Source organism: Bufo gargarizans, chromosome 1, assembly GCF_014858855.1.
Source record: "Bufo gargarizans isolate SCDJY-AF-19 chromosome 1, ASM1485885v1, whole genome shotgun sequence".
Lineage (NCBI taxonomy): Eukaryota > Metazoa > Chordata > Amphibia > Anura > Bufonidae > Bufo > Bufo gargarizans.
Window position 1 is genome coordinate 249411121 of NC_058080.1, and position 19438 is coordinate 249430558.

The 19438-nt window shown below is 56.9% G+C and overlaps 1 protein-coding gene across 1 annotated transcript in view; it reads left to right on the plus strand.

Annotated features, from left to right (window-relative positions):
- Positions 1 to 18077, plus strand: part of LOC122924862 (peptidoglycan-recognition protein SC2-like) — a 31715-nt gene extending 13638 nt beyond the window's left edge. The window contains exons 2-5 of the mRNA XM_044276379.1: positions 6189 to 6247; positions 6541 to 6742; positions 6819 to 6937; positions 17881 to 18077. Coding sequence (XP_044132314.1) covers positions 6202 to 6247; positions 6541 to 6742; positions 6819 to 6937; positions 17881 to 18059 — 546 coding nt within the window. The 5' untranslated portion in view covers positions 6189 to 6201 and the 3' untranslated portion in view covers positions 18060 to 18077. The remainder of the gene's footprint in view (positions 1 to 6188; positions 6248 to 6540; positions 6743 to 6818; positions 6938 to 17880) is intronic.
- Positions 18078 to 19438: the final 1361 nt, after the last annotated feature.

Genomic DNA, 19438 nt, shown 5'->3' on the forward strand with positions numbered 1-19438 from the left:
AGCCTTTTTATTATTCTGGGGTGGGCAATCTTGGCTACGTGTGACCTTTTTTACCTTGTATAAGCATGCAGCATACTTACCATTATATGTCACTTTGGGTGTACCTACAGGTCACCCATATCTATGCGGTCTCATACCCAGGGCTGTGACCCCTCTTTCCCTGTCAGTTGACCCTGCTACACGGGGGCCCCCACCCTCCTCTATCCTTGTGCCTTATGTCATTCTATTTTTTGATTATGTCTTAATAAATTACATATATTTTATATGTGCATTTTTCATCTTCTTTGGGGTTATTGGTCTGGTTCAGATTGGGTACTCTACCTCGGGACACTGTGTGCCCACCAGAGACCAGACGGCAGAGTCAGCCGCTGAAGCGATCTGCAAACACTTTATTCAGGTGTTCGTGTGTCCATGGAGGATACATTCGGATCAGGGAGCATGTTTTCAGGGTACTCTAATGAATGAGCTACACCAACTGTATGGGAAACGGGGTGTGCGCGTGGTTCAAACGCACCTTGCTCCAGATGCTGCGGACTCTGGAGGACAGCCAAACTGATGTACCTACCTGAACTGATGTTGGCCTATAACATCAGGGTACACAGTACCACCGGATACTAATATAACATATTCTCATGTTTGGGAGAGCCAGATGGGAGATTGAAGATCTCTATATGCCAAATCCACCACGAGAAATACCACTGCATGGGTGCAAGAGCACCGCCGTTGGCTGAGAGGGATCCACAAGGTTGTGGGGGAGCACCTAAAAAAAGGGGTACACCCTAACACAAGACCAGTGCAGAGGAGTGGGTATGCCCCGGGCAATCGAGTGATGGTCTGGGCCAAGCGACCGTCCAGGAAGTTGAATGGGTGGTGGGAGGAAGTCCCATACACAGTAAAGAGGAGGGTAGACCCTGCCATCCCGGTCTATGAGGTGAAGCAAGTAGGGACCGGGGGGGCCCTTGCAGAACTTGCACTGTAACATGTTGAGGCGTTGCAATTTTGATGAGCCCGTGTGTGTGGAGGAGATACCTCCTCCTGTTGAGAGTACAGAGGAAATCCCCTTAGATAAGGAGGAGAAATGGTGGGTTGTCCCTGCCCCAGGACCCACCGAGGTTTCGGCTGTGGCAAGTTTGCCACCCAGGGAAAGCGTTGAGCAGTCAGCAGCTCCTCCCCTGACGCCCCTAGTGCTTCTGAGTCTGTCACTCTGCGGTCAACCAGGCCCAATGCTGGTGTGCCCCCACAGCGCTATGTCAAGGATAAGTTTTCATGGGGATGGTTGCTGAGGATGACAACCTGTAGTGGGGTGGCATTTGAGATGAGGAAACAGCACTCACTGTGTGAACATTGTATTTGTTTAAATGAGGTCAAATGATTTGGACTTGCATTCTGCTGCTTGGCCACAAGATGCCGCTCTTTCCTTACCATAGCTAAAAAGGACTGCATTTTTTGATTCATGTGATGTTGAGAACTCTGAGGGGTTGGGGTTACAACCCTGGAGAGGAAGTGAAGGATCCTCCATCTTAGAGAGGAGCCAAGACAGACACTGAGGATCTGTGTGAGGAGAAAATCCATTAACATCCAGGTGTGGGAGCACCCTTCAGTGACCAGAGCTGCAGCCAAGTGAAGCTGATCATGTCCAAGACCCTGAGCCTGTCCAGAGGAAGGAGGATTGCTGCCAGGAACGCTGATGAGTAAAGCCACAGATACTGCAGTACTGCACGCTTGTTGGAGAAGCCTTTGTTTCGGCCACAGTCACCAGCTGATGCAGAGCAGACCGATCGTGCACGCACATCCTTACAGTGCTGGCGCCTAGACTCCTAGAGATGAGACCAGGCCTGTAGTCAGTTAGGGTTTCTGTTTGTGTCAGGCCACAAGGATTGTTAACTATTCATTACAAGGACTTCACAATTAAAGCTACAGTTCACACCGGAGAGCTGATAAACCGCACCACAAACTCAAGCCAGGCTGGTGTTTACACTAAGGCACGCGCTACAAGAGCAGTTATTGGAGGGGGAATACCGTAGATCAGGCATGCTCAACCTGCGGCCCTCCAGCTGTTGCAAAACTACAACTCCCAGCATGCCGGAACAGCCTACAGCAGGGCATTGTGGGAGTTGTAGTTTTACAACAGCTGGAGGGCTGCAGGTTGAGCATGCCTGCCGTAGAGTATAATAAATTTGTAAGCAGTTGTGCTGCACCGCAGACTAGCCCGCCCCACGCACCCAAACAGTTGTTCCCGATTTTCTTAGAGTAATAACAGGCGTGGCTGTTTGAGTTGAGCCTGCCAGAAGGTAAATTACTGCTCTTACCTCCAGCATCCACCGGAGGGCGCCGCGCTGTGCAGCACAAGGGTCTCAGCCATCTGGCTGGGTGTAGGTACATTTATTGTATGTTCCCAGCATCTGTGGTCGCGTTCATTACCACGTTTAAGTAAAATACACTTTTGGCAATAACTGGTATTTGGGTTGCTTTCCTCGTTCGTGACTTTGCTGCAACCTGGGGAGCCCACCCCGGTACACGGCTTACATGGGCACCTATAATCTAGCGCCTAGTCACCCTGCCCTAGCGCTGCTCTGTTTTGTTTCTATCCTTCCAGTAGTTGTTGCCTGAGGTCTATGGCTGCTGTCAGTCCGTCACACAGGGACCCTCATCTAGGGGGATCTCACATACCCTCACCCTCCAGAACAGACTGGGACTGTGGGGAGAAGGGTCACCGGCCATCTGTACTTCCCGCACACGGCACCAGCAGCCACGTCACGGTACCGTGTGCAGTAAACAGGTGAAAAACAAAACAGGTGCACCTCATAGTGGGAGTACCGACATCACAGGAGAGTAACCACCCCCATCATTACACTGAATCTCCAACCATATCTGAAAAACCACCCCCCACATCCATCAGCACAAGGTCACTGATAACCGGAGAGGGAATAAAAAGGGAGGGCGGCGAGGAAGACTATGCCAGAAACGCCCGAAACAGGTGAGCACAACACACAGGTGAGCCCTATACACCGCACTGTACCTGATCTATAGACACAGCCGCCCTATACACCGCACTATACCTGATCTATAGACACAGCCGCCCTATACACCGCACTATACCTGATCTATAGACACAGCCGCCCTATACACCGCACTGTACCTGATCTATAGACACAGCCGCCCTATACCTGATCTATAGACACTGCCGTCCTATACACCGCACTGTACCTGATCTATAGACACTGCCGTCCTATACACCGCACTGTACCTGATCTATAGACACAGCCGCCCTATACACCGCACTGTACCTGATCTATAGACACAGCCGTCCTATACACCGCACTGTACCTGATCTATAGACACAGCCATCCTATACACCGCACTATACCTGATCTATAGACACAGCCGCCCTATACACCGCACTATACCTGATCTATAGACACAGCCGTCCTATACACCGCACTATACCTGATCTATAGACACAGCCGTCCTATACACTGCACTATACCTGATCTATAGACACAGCCGCCCTATACACCGCACTATACCTGATCTATAGACACAGCCGTCCTATACACCGCACTATACCTGATCTATAGACACAGCCATCCTATACACCGCACTATACCTGATCTATAGACACAGCCGTCCTATACACCGCACTATACCTGATCTATAGACACAGCCGTCCTATACACCGCACTATACCTGATCTATAGACACAGCCGCCCTATACCTGATCTATAGACACAGCCATCCTATACACCGCACTATACCTGATCTATAGACACAGCCGTCCTATACACCGCACTATACCTCATCTATAGACACAGCCGTCCTATACACCGCACTATACCTGATCTATAGACACAGCCGCCCTATACACCGCACTATACCTGATCTATAGACACAGCCGCCCTATACCTGATCTATAGACACAGCCATCCTATACACCGCACTATACCTGATCTATAGACACAGCCGCCCTATACACCGCACTATACCTGATCTATAGACACAGCCGTCCTATACACCGCACTATACCTGATCTATAGACACAGCCGCCCTATACACCGCACTGTACCTGATCTATAGACACTGTCGTCCTATACACCGCACTATACCTGATCTATAGACACTGTCGTCCTATACACCGCACTGTACCTGATCTATAGACACAGCCGTCCTATACACCGCACTATACCTGATCTATAGACACAGCCGTCCTATACACCGCACTATACCTGATCTATAGACACAGCCGTCCTATACACCGCACTATACCTGATCTATAGACACAGCCGCCCTATACCTGATCTATAGACACAGCCATCCTATACACCGCACTATACCTGATCTATAGACACAGCCGTCCTATACACCGCACTATACCTCATCTATAGACACAGCCGTCCTATACACCGCACTGTACCTGATCTATAGACACAGCCGCCCTATACACCGCACTATACCTGATCTATAGACACAGCCGCCCTATACCTGATCTATAGACACAGCCATCCTATACACCGCACTATACCTGATCTATAGACACAGCCGCCCTATACACCGCACTATACCTGATCTATAGACACAGCCGTCCTATACACCGCACTGTACCTGATCTATAGACACAGCCGTCCTATACACCGCACTATACCTGATCTATAGACACAGCCGCCCTATACACCGCACTGTACCTGATCTATAGACACTGTCGTCCTATACACCGCACTATACCTGATCTATAGACACTGTCGTCCTATACACCGCACTATACCTGATCTATAGACACAGCCGTCCTATACACCGCACTGTACCTGATCTATAGACACTGTCGTCCTATACACCGCACTGTACCTCATCTATAGACACAGCCGTCCTATACACCGCACTATACCTCATCTATAGACACAGCCGTCCTATACACCGCACTGTACCTGATCTATAGACACAGCCGTCCTATACACCGCACTATACCTGATCTATAGACACAGCCGCCCTATACACCGCACTATACCTGATCTATAGACACAGCCGCCCTATACACCGCACTATACCTGATCTATAGACACAGCCGCCCTATACACCGCACTATACCTGATCTATAGACACAGCCGCCCTATACCTGATCTATAGACACAGCCGTCCTATACACCGCACTATACCTGATCTATAGACACAGCCGTCCTATACACCGCACTATACCTGATCTATAGACACAGCCGCCCTATACCTGATCTATAGACACAGCCGTCCTATACAGCGCACTGTACCTGATCTATAGACACAGCCGTCCTATACACCGCACTGTACCTGATCTATAGACACAGCCGTCCTATACACCGCACTATACCTGATCTATAGACAAAGCCGCCCTATACCTGATCTATAGACACAGCCGTCCTATACAGCGCACTGTACCTGATCTATAGACACAGCCGTCCTATACACCGCACTGTACCTGATCTATAGACACAGCCGTCCTATACACCGCACTGTACCTGATCTATAGACACAGCCGTCCTATACAGCGCACTGTACCTGATCTATAGACACTGCCGTCCTATACACCGCACTATACCTGATCTATAGACACAGCCATCCTATACAGCGCACTGTACCTGATCTATAGACACAGCCGTCCTATACACCGCACTGTACCTGATCTATAGACACAGCCGTCCTATACACCGCACTATACCTGATCTATAGACACAGCCATCCTATACAGCGCACTGTACCTGATCTATAGACACAGCCGTCCTATACACCGCACTGTACCTGATCTATAGACACAGCCGTCCTATACAGCGCACTGTACCTGATCTATAGACACTGCCGTCCTATACACCGCACTGTACCTGATCTATAGACACAGCCGTCCTATACACCGCACTATACCTGATCTATAGACACAGCCATCCTATACAGCGCACTGTACCTGATCTATAGACACAGCCGTCCTATACACCGCACTGTACCTGATCTATAGACACAGCCGTCCTATACAGCGCACTGTACCTGATCTATAGACACTGCCGTCCTATACACCGCACTGTACCTGATCTATAGACACAGCTGTCCCATACCATCACTGCTTCGGAGCACAGAAGTGTAGTACCTCATTCCTCGTGCCTCTCTGTTTTGCAGTCTCCGCTCAGATAATTTACGGTATTTTATGTCTATTTTTTCTTTCCTCTCCTCAGGACCCTGTCAGCCATGCTGCGTGTTTTCGCCCTCCTTGCCCTGTGCAGTCTTGCACAATGTAAGTATTAATCTCCTGACACCTCAGCGGACAGGGGGATCAGAGGACAGTGAGGGGCCCTTGTAGTGCTTTGTAGGGCAGCGCAGCAGTACGGTTTTGTGCTCCCCTTCGGTTCCTCTGCAGCGCTCCCCTTCGGTTCCTCTGCAGCGCTCCCCTTCGGTTCCTCTGCAGCGCTCCCCTTCGGTTCCTCTGCAGCGCTCCCCTTCGGTTCCTCTGGGAATACTGCTGCACGCTCTGGGTCAGAACAGCCCCGGGGCCACAGTGATAGCAATGCTCCCGTCTTCACCATACAGGTTGCCCCACCATCCTCACAAAATCCCAGTGGGGGGGACGAGCTCCAACCTGCCGGACAGCAATGGCTACCCCAGTCACCTATGTCGTCATCCACCACACCGCCGGAGCTGCCTGCTCCTCCCAGTCCACCTGCATCACTCAGGCCAAGAACATCCAGAACATGCACATTAACACCAACGGCTGGTGTGACATCGGATACAGGTAAGTGGCCACCGTCAGACGATGCCCGGCCTCAGGTGCTCCATGCTGCTTATAAAACCACCTCTCTGCTTTGCAGCTTCCTGGTTGGAGGCGACGGTTCCGTGTACGAGGGCCGTGGCTGGACATCCGTTGGTGCTCACGCCCCAAACTACAACTCCAACTCTATTGGCATCGTCTTAATCGGCACCTTCACAAGTGAGTCGGGGGACTGTGGTGGGGGCTTCAACTGTCCCACGGTGTAGGGTAAAAAGCCACAATACTGTGGTGTGAGCACGGTCCATGTATTGTACCCACTGTCTGCCAGAGGAGGCACAGAGTCACCTGTATCACCAATACTCCATCATCCCTGGCTGCCAGTGATGGAGGAGGACAGAGGAGGCACAGAGCCGCGCCCGTGTCACCAATACTCCATCCTCCCTGGCTGTCAGTGATGGAGGAGGACAGAGGAGGCACAGAGCCGTGCCCGTGTCACCAATACTCCATCATCCCTGGCTGCCAGTAATAGAGGACAGAGGAGGCACAGAGCCGCGCCCGTGTCACTAATACTCCATCCTCCCTGGCTGCCAGTGATGGAGGAGGACAGTGGAGGCACAGAGCCGCGCCCGTGTCACCAATACTCCATCCTCCCTGGCTGCCAGTGATGGAGGAGGATAGTGGAGGCACAGAGCCGCGCTCGTGTCACCAATACTCCATCCTCCCTGGCTGCCAGTGATAGAGGAGGACAGATGAGGCACAGAGCCGCGCCCGTGTCACCAATACTCCATCCTCCCTGTCTGCCAGTGATGGAGGAGGACAGATGAAGCACAGAGCCGTGCCCGTGACACCAAAACTCCATCATCCCTGTCTGCCAGTGATGGAGCAGGACAGAGGAGGCACAGAGCCGCGCCCGTGTCACCAATACTCCATCCACCCTGGCTGCAAGTGATGGAGGAGGACAGAGGAGGCACAGAGCCGCGCCCGTGTCACCAATACTCCATCCACCCTGTCTGCCTGTGATGGAGGAGGACAGAGGAGGCACAGAGCCGCGCCCGTGTCACCAATACTCCATCATCCCTGGCTTCCAGTGATGGAGCAGGACAGAGGAGGCACAGAGCCGCGCCCGTGTCACCAATACTCCATCCACCCTGGCTGCAAGTGTTGGAGGTGGACAGAGGAGGCACAGAGCCGCGCCCGTGTCACCAATACTCCATCATCCCTGGCTGCCAGAGCTGGAGGAGGACAGAGGAGGCCCAGAGCCGCGCCCGTGTCACCAATACTCCATCATCCCTGTCTGCCAGTGATGGAGGAGGACAGAGGAGGCACAGAGCTGCGCCCGTGTCACCAATACTCCATCATCCCTGGCTGCCAGAGCTGGAGGAGGACAGAGGAGGCACAGAGCCGCGCCCGTGTCACCAATGCTCCATTCTCCCTGGCTGCCAGAGCTGGAGGAGGACAGAGGAGGCACAGAGCCGCGCTCGTGTCACCATTGCTCCATCATCCCTGGCTGCCAGTGATGGAGGAGGACAGGGGAGGCACCGAGCCGCGCCCGTGTCACCAATACTCCATCCTCCCTGGCTGCCAGTGATAGAGGAGGACAGAGGAGGCACAGAGCTGCGCCCGTGTCACCAATACTCCATCATCCCTGGCTGCCAGAGCTGGAGGAGGACAGAGGAGGCACAGAGCCGCGCCCGTGTCACCAATGCTCCATTCTCCCTGGCTGCCAGAGCTGGAGGAGGCACGAAGCCGCGCTCGTGTCACCATTGCTCCATCATCCCTGGCTGCCAGTGATGGAGGAGGACAGGGGAGGCACCGAGCCGCGCCCGTGTCACCAATACTCCATCCTCCCTGGCTGCCAGTGATAGAGGAGGACAGAGGAGGCACAGAGCCGCACCCGTGTCACCAATGCTCCATCCTCCCTGGCTGCCAGAGCTGGAGGAGGACAGAGGAGGCACAGAGCCGCGCCCGTGTCACCAATACTCCATCCTCCCTGGCTGCCAGTGATGGAGGAGGACAGAGGAGGCACAGAGCCGCGCCTGTTTCACCAGTGCTCCATGATTCCTGGCTGCCAGTAATAGACGAGGACAGAGGAGGCACAGAGCCGTGCCCGTGTCACCAATACTCCATCATCCCTGGCTGCCAGTAATAGTGGAAGACAGAGGAGGCACAGAGCCGCGCCCGTGTCACCAATACTCCATCATCCCTGTCTGCCAGTGCTGGATGAGGACAGAGAAGGCACAGAGCCGCGCCCGTGTCACCAATACTCCATCATCCCTGTCTGCCAGTGATGGAGGAGGACAGAGGAGGCACAGAGCCGCGCCCGTGTCACCATTGCTCCATAATCCCTGGCTGCCAGTGATTGAGGTGGACAGAGGAGGCACAGAGCCGCGCCCGTGTCACCAATACTCCATCCTCCCTGGCTGCCAGTAATGGAGGAGGACAGAGGAGGCACAGAGCTGCGCCCGTGTCACCAATACTCCATCCTCCCTGGCTGCCAGTGATGGAGGACAGAGGAGGCACAGAGCCGCACCCGTGTCACCAATACTCCATCCACCCTGGCTGCCAGAGCTGGAGGAGGACAGTGGAGGCACAGAGCCGTGCCCCTGTCACCAATACTCCATCATTCCTGGCTGCCAGTGATGGAGGAGGACAGAGGAGGCACAGAGCCGCGCCCGTGTCACCAATACTCCATCCTCCCTGGCTGCCAGAGCTGGAGGAGGACAGAGGAGGCAAAGAGCCGTGCCCCTGTCACCAATACTCCATCCTCCCTGGCTGCCAGTGATGGAGGAGGACAGAGGAGGCACAGAGCCGCGCCCGTGTCACCAATACTCCATCCTCCCTGGCTGCCAGTGATGGAGGACAGAGGAGGCACAGAGCCGCGCCGTGTCACCAATACTCCATCATTCCTGGCTGCCAGTGAAGGAGGAGGACAGAGGAGGCACAGAGCCACGCCCGTGTCACCAATACTCCATCCTCCCTGGCTGCCAGAGCTGGAAGAGGACAGAGGAGGCACAGAGCCGCGCCCGTGTCACCAATACTCCATCATCCCTGGCTGCCAGTGATGGAGGAGGACAGAGGAGGCACAGAGCCGCGCCCGTGTCACCAATACTCCATCCTCCCTGGCTGCCAGAGCTGGAGGAGGACAGAGGAGGCACAGAGCCGCGCCCGTGTCACCAATACTCCATCATCTCTGGCTGCCAGTGATGGAGCAGGACAGAGGAGGCACAGAGCAGCGCTCGTGTCACCAATACTCCATCCTCCCTGGCTGCCAGTGATAGAGGAGGACAGAGGAGGCACAGAGCCGCGCCCGTGTCACCAATACTCCATCCTCCCTGTCTGCCAGTGATGGAGGAGGACAGAGGAGGCACAGAGCAGCGCTCGTGTCACCAATACTCCATCCTCCCTGGCTGCCAGTGATAGAGGAGGACAGAGGAGGCACAGAGCCGCGCCCGTGTCACCAATACTCCATCCTCCCTGTCTGCCAGTGATGGATGAGGACAGAGAAGGCACAGAGCCGCGCCCGTGTCACCAATACTCCATCATCCCTGTCTGCCAGTGCTGGATGAGGACAGAGAAGGCACAGAGCCGCGCCCGTGTCACCAATACTCCATCATCCCTGTCTGCCAGTGATGGAGGAGGACAGAGGAGGCACAGAGCCGTGCCCGTCTCACCATTGCTCCATAATCCCTGGCTGCCAGTGATTGAGGAGGACAGAGGAGGCACAGAGCCGCGCCCGTGTCACCAATACTCCATCCTCCCTGGCTGCCAGTAATGGAGGAGGACAGAGGAGGCACAGAGCTGCGCCCGTGTCACCAATACTCCATCCTCCCTGGCTGCCAGTGATGGAGGACAGAGGAGGCACAGAGCCGCACCCGTGTCACCAATACTCCATCCACCCTGGCTGCCAGAGCTGGAGGAGGACAGTGGAGGCACAGAGCCGTGCCCCTGTCACCAATACTCCATCATTCCTGGCTGCCAGTGATGGAGGAGGACAGAGGAGGCACAGAGCCGCGCCCGTGTCACCAATACTCCATCCTCCCTGGCTGCCAGAGCTGGAGGAGGACAGAGGAGGCAAAGAGCCGTGCCCCTGTCACCAATACTCCATCCTCCCTGGCTGCCAGTGATGGAGGAGGACAGAGGAGGCACAGAGCCGCGCCCGTGTCACCAATACTCCATCCTCCCTGGCTGCCAGTGATGGAGGACAGAGGAGGCACAGAGCCGCGCCGTGTCACCAATACTCCATCATTCCTGGCTGCCAGTGATGGAGGAGGACAGAGGAGGCACAGAGCCGCGCCCGTGTCACCAATACTCCATCCTCCCTGGCTGCCAGAGCTGGAGGAGGACAGAGGAGGCACAGAGCCGCGCCCGTGTCACCAATACTCCATCCTCCCTGGCTGCCAGTGATAGAGGAGGACAGAGGAGGCACAGAGCCGCGCCCGTGTCACCAATACTCCATCCTCCCTGTCTGCCAGTGATGGAGGAGGACAGAGGAGGCACAGAGCCGCGCCTGTGTCACCAATCCTCCATCCTCCCTGGCTGCCAGAGCTGGAGGAGGACAGAGGAGGCACAGAGCCGCGCCCGTGTCACCAGTACTCCATCATCCCTGGCTGCCAGTGATGGAGGAGGACAGTGGAGGCACAGAGCCGCGCCCATGTCACCAATACTCCATCCTCCCTGGCTGCCAGTGATGGAGGAGGACAGAGGAGGCACAGAGCCGTGCCCGTGTCACCAATGCTCCATCGTCCCTGGCTGCCAGAGCTGGAGGAGGACAGAGGAGGCACAGAGCCGCGCCCATGTCACCAATACTCAATCCTCCCTAACTGCAAGTGATGGAGGAGGACAGAGGAGGCACAGAGCCGCGCCCGTGTCACCAATACTCCATTATCCCTGGCTGCCAGTGATGGAGGAGGACAGAGGAGGCACAGAGCCGCGCCCGTGTCACCAATACTCCATCATCCCTGGCTGCCAGTAATAGAGGAGGACAGAGGAGGCACAGAGCCGCGCCTGTGTCACCAATACTCTATCCTCCCTGGCTGCCAGTAATAGAGGAGGACAGTGGAGGCAGAGCCGCGCCCGTGTCACCAATACTCCATCATCCCTGTCTGCCAGTGATGGAGGACAGAGGAGGCACAGAGCCGTGCCCGTCTCACCATTGCTCCATAATCCCTGGCTGCCAGTAATGGAGGAAGACAGAGGAGGCACAGAGCCGCGCCCGTGTCACCAATACTCCATCCTCCCTGGCTGCCAGTGATGGAGGAGGACAGAGGAGGCACAGAGCCGCGCCCGTGTCACCAATACTCCATCCTCCCTGGCTGCCAGTGATGGAGGACAGAGGAGGCACAGAGCCGCGCCCGTGTCAACAATACTCCATCATTCCTGGCTGCCAGTGATGGAGGAGGCACAGAGCCGCGCCCGTGTCACCAATACTCCATCCTCCCTGGCTGCCAGAGCTGGAGGAGGACAGAGGAGGCACAGAGCCGCGCCCGTGTCACCAATACTCCATCCTCCCTGGCTGCCAGTGATAGAGGAGGCACAGAGCCGCGCCCGTGTCACCAATACTCCATCCTCCCTGACTGCCAGTGATAGAGGAGGACAGAGGAGGCACAGAGCTGCGCCCGTGTCACCAATACTCCATCATCCCTGGCTGCCAGAGCTGGAGGAGGACAGAGGAGGCACAGAGCCGCGCCCGTGTCACCAATGCTCCATTCTCCCTGGCTGCCAGAGCTGGAGAAGGCACAGAGCCGCGCTCGTGTCACCATTGCTCCATCATCCCTGGCTGCCAGTGATGGAGGAGGACAGGGGAGGCACCGAGCCGCGCCCGTGTCACCAATACTCCATCCTCCCTGGCTGCCAGTGATAGAGGAGGACAGAGGAGGCACAGAGCCGCACCCGTGTCACCAATGCTCCATCCTCCCTGGCTGCCAGAGCTGGAGGAGGACAGAGGAGGCACAGAGCCGTGCCCGTGTCACCATTGCTCCATCATCCCTGGCTGCCAGAGCTGGAGGAGGACAGAGGAGGCACAGAGCCGCGCCCGTGTCACCAATACTCCATCATCCCTGTCTGCCAGTGATGGAGGAGGACAGAGGAGGCACAGAGCCGCGCCTGTTTCACCAGTGCTCCATGATTCCTGGCTGCCAGTAATAGACGAGGACAGAGGAGGCACAGAGCCGTGCCCGTGTCACCAATACTCCATCATCCCTGGCTGCCAGTAATAGTGGAGGACAGAGGAGGCACAGAGCCGCGCCCGTGTCACCAATACTCCATCATCCCTGTCTGCCAGTGCTGGATGAGGACAGAGGAGGCACAGAGCCGCGCCCGTGTCACCAATACTCCATCATCCCTGTCTGCCAGTGATGGAGGAGGACAGAGGAGGCACAGAGCCGTGCCCGTCTCACCATTGCTCCATAATCCCTGGCTGCCAGTGATTGAGGAGGACAGAGGAGGCACAGAGCCGCGCCCGTGTCACCAATACTCCATCCTCCCTGGCTGCCAGTAATGGAGGAGGACAGAGGAGGCACAGAGCTGCGCCCGTGTCACCATACTCCATCCTCCCTGGCTGCCAGTGATGGAGGACAGAGGAGGCACAGAGCCGCACCCGTGTCACCAATACTCCATCCACCCTGGCTGCCAGAGCTGGAGGAGGACAGTGGAGGCACAGAGCAGCGCCCGTGTCACCAATACTCCATCCTCCCTGGCTGCCAGTGATGGAGGACAGAGGAGGCACAGAGCCGTGCCCCTGTCACCAATACTCCATCATTCCTGGCTGCCAGTGATGGAGGAGGACAGAGGAGGCACAGAGCCGCGCCCGTGTCACCATACTCCATCCTCCCTGGCTGGCCAGTGATGGAGGACAGAGGAGGCACAGAGCCGCGCCGTGTCACCAATACTCCATCCACCCTGGCTGCCAGAGCTGGAGGAGGACAGAGGAGGCACAGAGCCGCGCCCGTGTCACCAATACTCCATCCTCCCTGGCTGCCAGAGCTGGAAGAGGACAGAGGAGGCACAGAGCCGCGCCAGTGTCACCAATACTCCATCCTCCCTGTCTGCCAGTGCTGGATGAGGACAGAGAAGGCACAGAGCCGCGCCCGTGTCACCAATACTCCATCATCCCTGGCTGCCAGTGATGGAGGAGGACAGAGGAGGCACAGAGCCGCGCCCGTGTCACCAATACTCCATCCTCCCTGGCTGCCAGAGCTGGAGGAGGACAGAGGAGGCACAGAGCCGCGCCCGTGTCACCAATACTCCATCATCTCTGGCTGCCAGTGATGGAGCAGGACAGAGGAGGCACAGAGCAGCGCTCGTGTCACCAATACTCCATCCTCCCTGGCTGCCAGTGATAGAGGAGGACAGAGGAGGCACAGAGCCGCGCCCGTGTCACCAATACTCCATCCTCCCTGTCTGCCAGTGATGGAGGAGGACAGAGGAGGCACAGAGCCGCGCCCGTGTCACCAATGCTCCATCCTCCCTGGCTGCCAGAGCTGGAGGAGGACAGAGGAGGCACAGAGCCGCGGCCCGTGTCACCAGTACTCCATCATCCCTGGCTGCCAGTGATGGAGGAGGACAGGGGAGGCACAGAGCCGCGCCCATGTCACCAATACTCCATCCTCCCTGGCTGCCAGTGATGGAGGAGGACAGAGGAGGCACAGAGCCGTGTCCGTGTCACCAATGCTCCATCCTCCCTGGCTGCCAGAGCTGGAGGAGGACAGAGGAGGCACAGAGCAGTGCCTGTGTCACAATACTCAATCCTCCCTAACTGCAAGTGATGGAGGAGGACAGAGGAGGCACAGAGCCGCGCCCGTGTCACCAGTGCTCCATGATTCCTGGCTGCCAGTAATAGAGGACAGAGGAGGCACAGAGCCGCGCCCGTGTCACCAATACTCCATCATCCCTGGCTGCCAGTGATGGAGGAGGACAGAGGAGGCACAGAGCCGCGCCCGTGTCACCAATACTCCATCATCCCTGGCTGCCAGTAATAGAGGAGGACAGAGGAGGCACAGAGCCGCGCCTGTGTCACCAATACTCTATCCTCCCTGGCTGCCAGTAATAGAGGAGGACAGTGGAGGCAGAGCCGCGCCCGTGTCACCAATACTCCATCATCCCTGTCTGCCAGTGATGGAGGACAGAGGAGGCACAGAGCCGTGCCCGTCTCACCATTGCTCCATAATCCCTGGCTGCCAGTAATGGAGGAAGACAGAGGAGGCACAGAGCCGCGCCCGTGTCACCAATACTCCATCCTCCCTGGCTGCCAGTGATGGAGGAGGACAGAGGAGGCACAGAGCCGCGCCCGTGTCACCAATACTCCATCCTCCCTGGCTGCCAGTGATGGAGGACAGAGGAGGCACAGAGCCGCGCCCGTGTCACCAATACTCCATCATTCCTGGCTGCCAGTGATGGAGGAGGCACAGAGCCGCGCCCGTGTCACCAATACTCCATCCTCCCTGGCTGCCAGAGCTGGAGGAGGACAGAGGAGGCACAGAGCCGCACCCGTGTCACCAATACTCCATCCTCCCTGGCTGCCAGTGATAGAGGAGGACAGAGGAGGCACAGAGCCGCGCCCGTGTCACCAATACTCCATCCTCCCTGACTGCCAGTGATAGAGGAGGACAGAGGAGGCACAGAGCTGCGCCCGTGTCACCAATACTCCATCATCCCTGGCTGCCAGAGCTGGAGGAGGACAGAGGAGGCACAGAGCCGCGCCCGTGTCACCAATGCTCCATTCACCCTGGCTGCCAGAGCTGGAGGAGGCACAGAGCCGCGCTCGTGTCACCATTGCTCCATCATCACTGGCTGCCAGTGATGGAGGAGGACAGGGGAGGCACCGAGCCGCGCCCGTGTCACCAATACTCCATCCTCCCTGGCTGCCAGTGATAGAGGAGGACAGAGGAGGCACAGAGCCGCACCCGTGTCACCAATGCTCCATCCTCCCTGGCTGCCAGAGCTGGAGGAGGACAGAGGAGGCACAGAGCCGTGCCCGTGTCACCATTGCTCCATCATCCCTGGCTGCCAGAGCTGGAGGAGGACAGAGGAGGCACAGAGCCGCGCCCGTGTCACCAATACTCCATCCTCCCTGGCTGCCAGTGATGGAGGAGGACAGAGGAGGCACAGAGCCGCGCCTGTTTCACCAGTGCTCCATGATTCCTGGCTGCCAGTAATAGACGAGGACAGAATAGGCACAGAGCCGCGCCGTGTCACCAATACTCCATCATTCCTGGCTGCCAGTGATGGAGGAGGACAGAGGAGGCACAGAGCCGCGCCCGTGTCACCAATACTCCATCCTCCCTGGCTGCCAGAGCTGGAAGAGGACAGAGGAGGCACAGAGCCGCGCCCGTGTCACCAATACTCCATCATCCCTGGCTGCCAGTGATGGAGGAGGACAGAGGAGGCACAGAGCCGCGCCCGTGTCACCAATACTCCATCCTCCCTGGCTGCCAGAGCTGGAGGAGGACAGAGGAGGCACAGAGCAGCGCCCGTGTCACCAATACTCCATCATCTCTGGCTGCCAGTGATGGAGCAGGACAGAGGAGGCACAGAGCAGCGCTCGTGTCACCAATACTCCATCCTCCCTGGCTGCCAGTGATAGAGGAGGACAGAGGAGGCACAGAGCCGCGCCCGTGTCACCAATACTCCATCCTCCCTGTCTGCCAGTGATGGAGGAGGACAGAGGAGGCACAGAGCCGCGCCCGTGTCACCAATGCTCCATCCTCCCTGGCTGCCAGAGCTGGAGGAGGACAGAGGAGGCACAGAGCCGCGCCCGTGTCACCAGTACTCCATCATCCCTGGCTGCCAGTGATGGAGGAGGACAGAGGAGGCACAGAGCCGTGCCCGTGTCACCAATGCTCCATCCTCCCTGGCTGCCAGAGCTGGAGGAGGACAGAGGAGGCACAGAGCAGTGCCTGTGTCACAATACTCAATCCTCCCTAACTGCAAGTGATGGAGGAGGACAGAGGAGGCACAGAGCCGCGCCCGTGTCACCAGTGCTCCATGATTCCTGGCTGCCAGTAATAGAGGACAGAGGAGGCACAGAGCCGCGCCCGTGTCACCAATACTCCATTATCCCTGGCTGCCAGTGATGGAGGAGGACAGAGGAGGCACAGAGCCGCGCCCGTGTCACCAATACTCCATCATCCCTGGCTGCCAGTAATAGAGGAGGACAGAGGAGGCACAGAGCCGCGCCTGTGTCACCAATACTCTATCCTCCCTGGCTGCCAGTAATAGAGGAGGACAGTGGAGGCAGAGCCGCGCCCGTGTCACCAATACTCCATCATCCCTGTCTGCCAGTGATGGAGGACAGAGGAGGCACAGAGCCGTGCCCGTCTCACCATTGCTCCATAATCCCTGGCTGCCAGTAATGGAGGAAGACAGAGGAGGCACAGAGCCGCGCCCGTGTCACCAATACTCCATCCTCCCTGGCTGCCAGTGATGGAGGAGGACAGAGGAGGCACAGAGCCGCGCCCGTGTCACCAATACTCCATCCTCCCTGGCTGCCAGTGATGGAGGACAGAGGAGGCACAGAGCCGCGCCCGTGTCACCAATACTCCATCATTCCTGGCTGCCAGTGATGGAGGAGGCACAGAGCCGCGCCCGTGTCACCAATACTACATCCTCCCTGGCTGCCAGAGCTGGAGGAGGACAGAGGAGGCACAGAGCCGCGCCCGTGTCACCAATACTCCATCCTCCCTGGCTGCCAGTGATAGAGGAGGACAGAGGAGGCACAGAGCCGCGCCCGTGTCACCAATACTCCATCCTCCCTGTCTGCCAGTGATGGAGGAGGACAGAGGAGGCACAGAGCCGCGCCCGTGTCACCAATACTCCATCCTCCCTGGCTGCCAGTGATGGAGGAGGACAGAGGAGGCACAGAGCCGCGCCCGTGTCACCAATACTCCATCCTCCCTGGCTGCCAGAGCTGGAGGAGGACAGAGGAGGCACAGAGCCGCGCTCATGTCACCAATACTCCATCCTCCCTGTCTGCCAGAGCTGGAGGAGGACAGAGGAGGCACCGAGCCGCGCCCGTGTCACCAATACTCCATCCTGCCTGGCTGCCAGTGATGGAGGAGGACAGAGGAGGCACAGAGCCGCGCCCGTGTCACCAGTGCGCCAGGATTACGAGCCGCCCTGTGCAGGCGACAGGTCGGACTGACATTAAACCTCTGCTGTCATTCCAGGCAGTAATCCGACTACCGCTGCCCAAAATGCCGCCAAGAGTCTCATCAGCTGCGGTGTCACCAAGGGATACATCAAGTCTGCCTACATCCTGAAGGGACATCGCAACGTCACCGCCACCGAGTGTCCCGGCAACACCTTCTACAACACAGTCAAGACCTGGCCCCGCTTCCAGGCATAAGGCTGGTCCCCGAGGTCATGTATGGGCCGTGAGCGTGTAACGAGATGTGTGATGTATGTGCCAGCGGGGTCAGGCGGCACCTGCCCCATGCGCTAGGAGTGACCACGAGAACCAATAAAAAACCGGTGAAAAAAATGTTGTCTCCGAACTGCTGTGAAAGGCTGAGGGCGACTGTACGACGGCGTGGGCACCTCTATAATACCGCCACACACATGGGTCAGACCACGCGCCCCACAGACTGCCACTGTAATCATCCACCCTGCACCCCCATATCTGTACATCCTCCACTGTAATCATCCACCCTGCACCCCCATATCTGCACATCCTCCACTGCAATCATCCACCCTGCACCCCCATATCTGTACATCCTCCACTGTAATCTACCCTGCACCCCCATATCTGTACATCCTCCACTGTAATCATCTACCCTACACCCCCATATCTCTACATCCTCCACCCTGCACCCCCATATCTCTACATCCTCCACTGTAATCATCTACCCTGCACCCCCATATCTGTACATCCTCCACTGTAATCATCCACCCTGCACCCCCATATCTGTACATCCTCCACTGCAATCATCCACCCTGCACCCCCATATCTGTACATCCTCCACTGCAATCATCCACCCTGCACCCCCATATCTGTACATCCTCCACTGTAATCATCCACCCTGCACCCCCATATCTGTACATCCTCCACTGTAATCATCTACCCTGCAACCCCATATCTGTACATCCTCCACTGTAATCATCCACCCTGCACCCCCATATCTGTACATCCTCCACTGTAATCATCCACCCTGCACCCCCATATCTGTACATCCTCCACTGTAATCATCCACCCTGCACCCCCATATCTGTACATCCTCCACTGTAATTATCCACCCTGCACCCCCATATCTGTACATCCTCCACTGTAATCATCCACCCTGCACCCCCATATCTGTACATCCTCCACTGTAATCATCCACCCTGCAACCCCATATCTGTACATCCTCCACTGTAATCATCCACCCTGCACCCCCATATCTGTACATCCTCCACTGCAATCATCCACCCTGCACCCCCATATCTGTACATCCTCCACTGTAATCATCCACCCTGCACCCCCATATCTGTACATCCTCCACTGTAATAATCTACCCTGCACCCCCATATCTGTACATCCTCCACTGTAATCATCTACCCTGCACCCCCATATCTGTACATCCTCCACTGTAATCATCCACCCTACACCCCCCATATCTGTACATCCTCCACTGTAATCATCTACCCTGCACCCCCATATCTGTACATCCTCCACTGTAATCATCCACCCTGCACCCCCATATCTGTACATCCTCCACTGTAATCATCCACCCTGCACCCCCATATCTG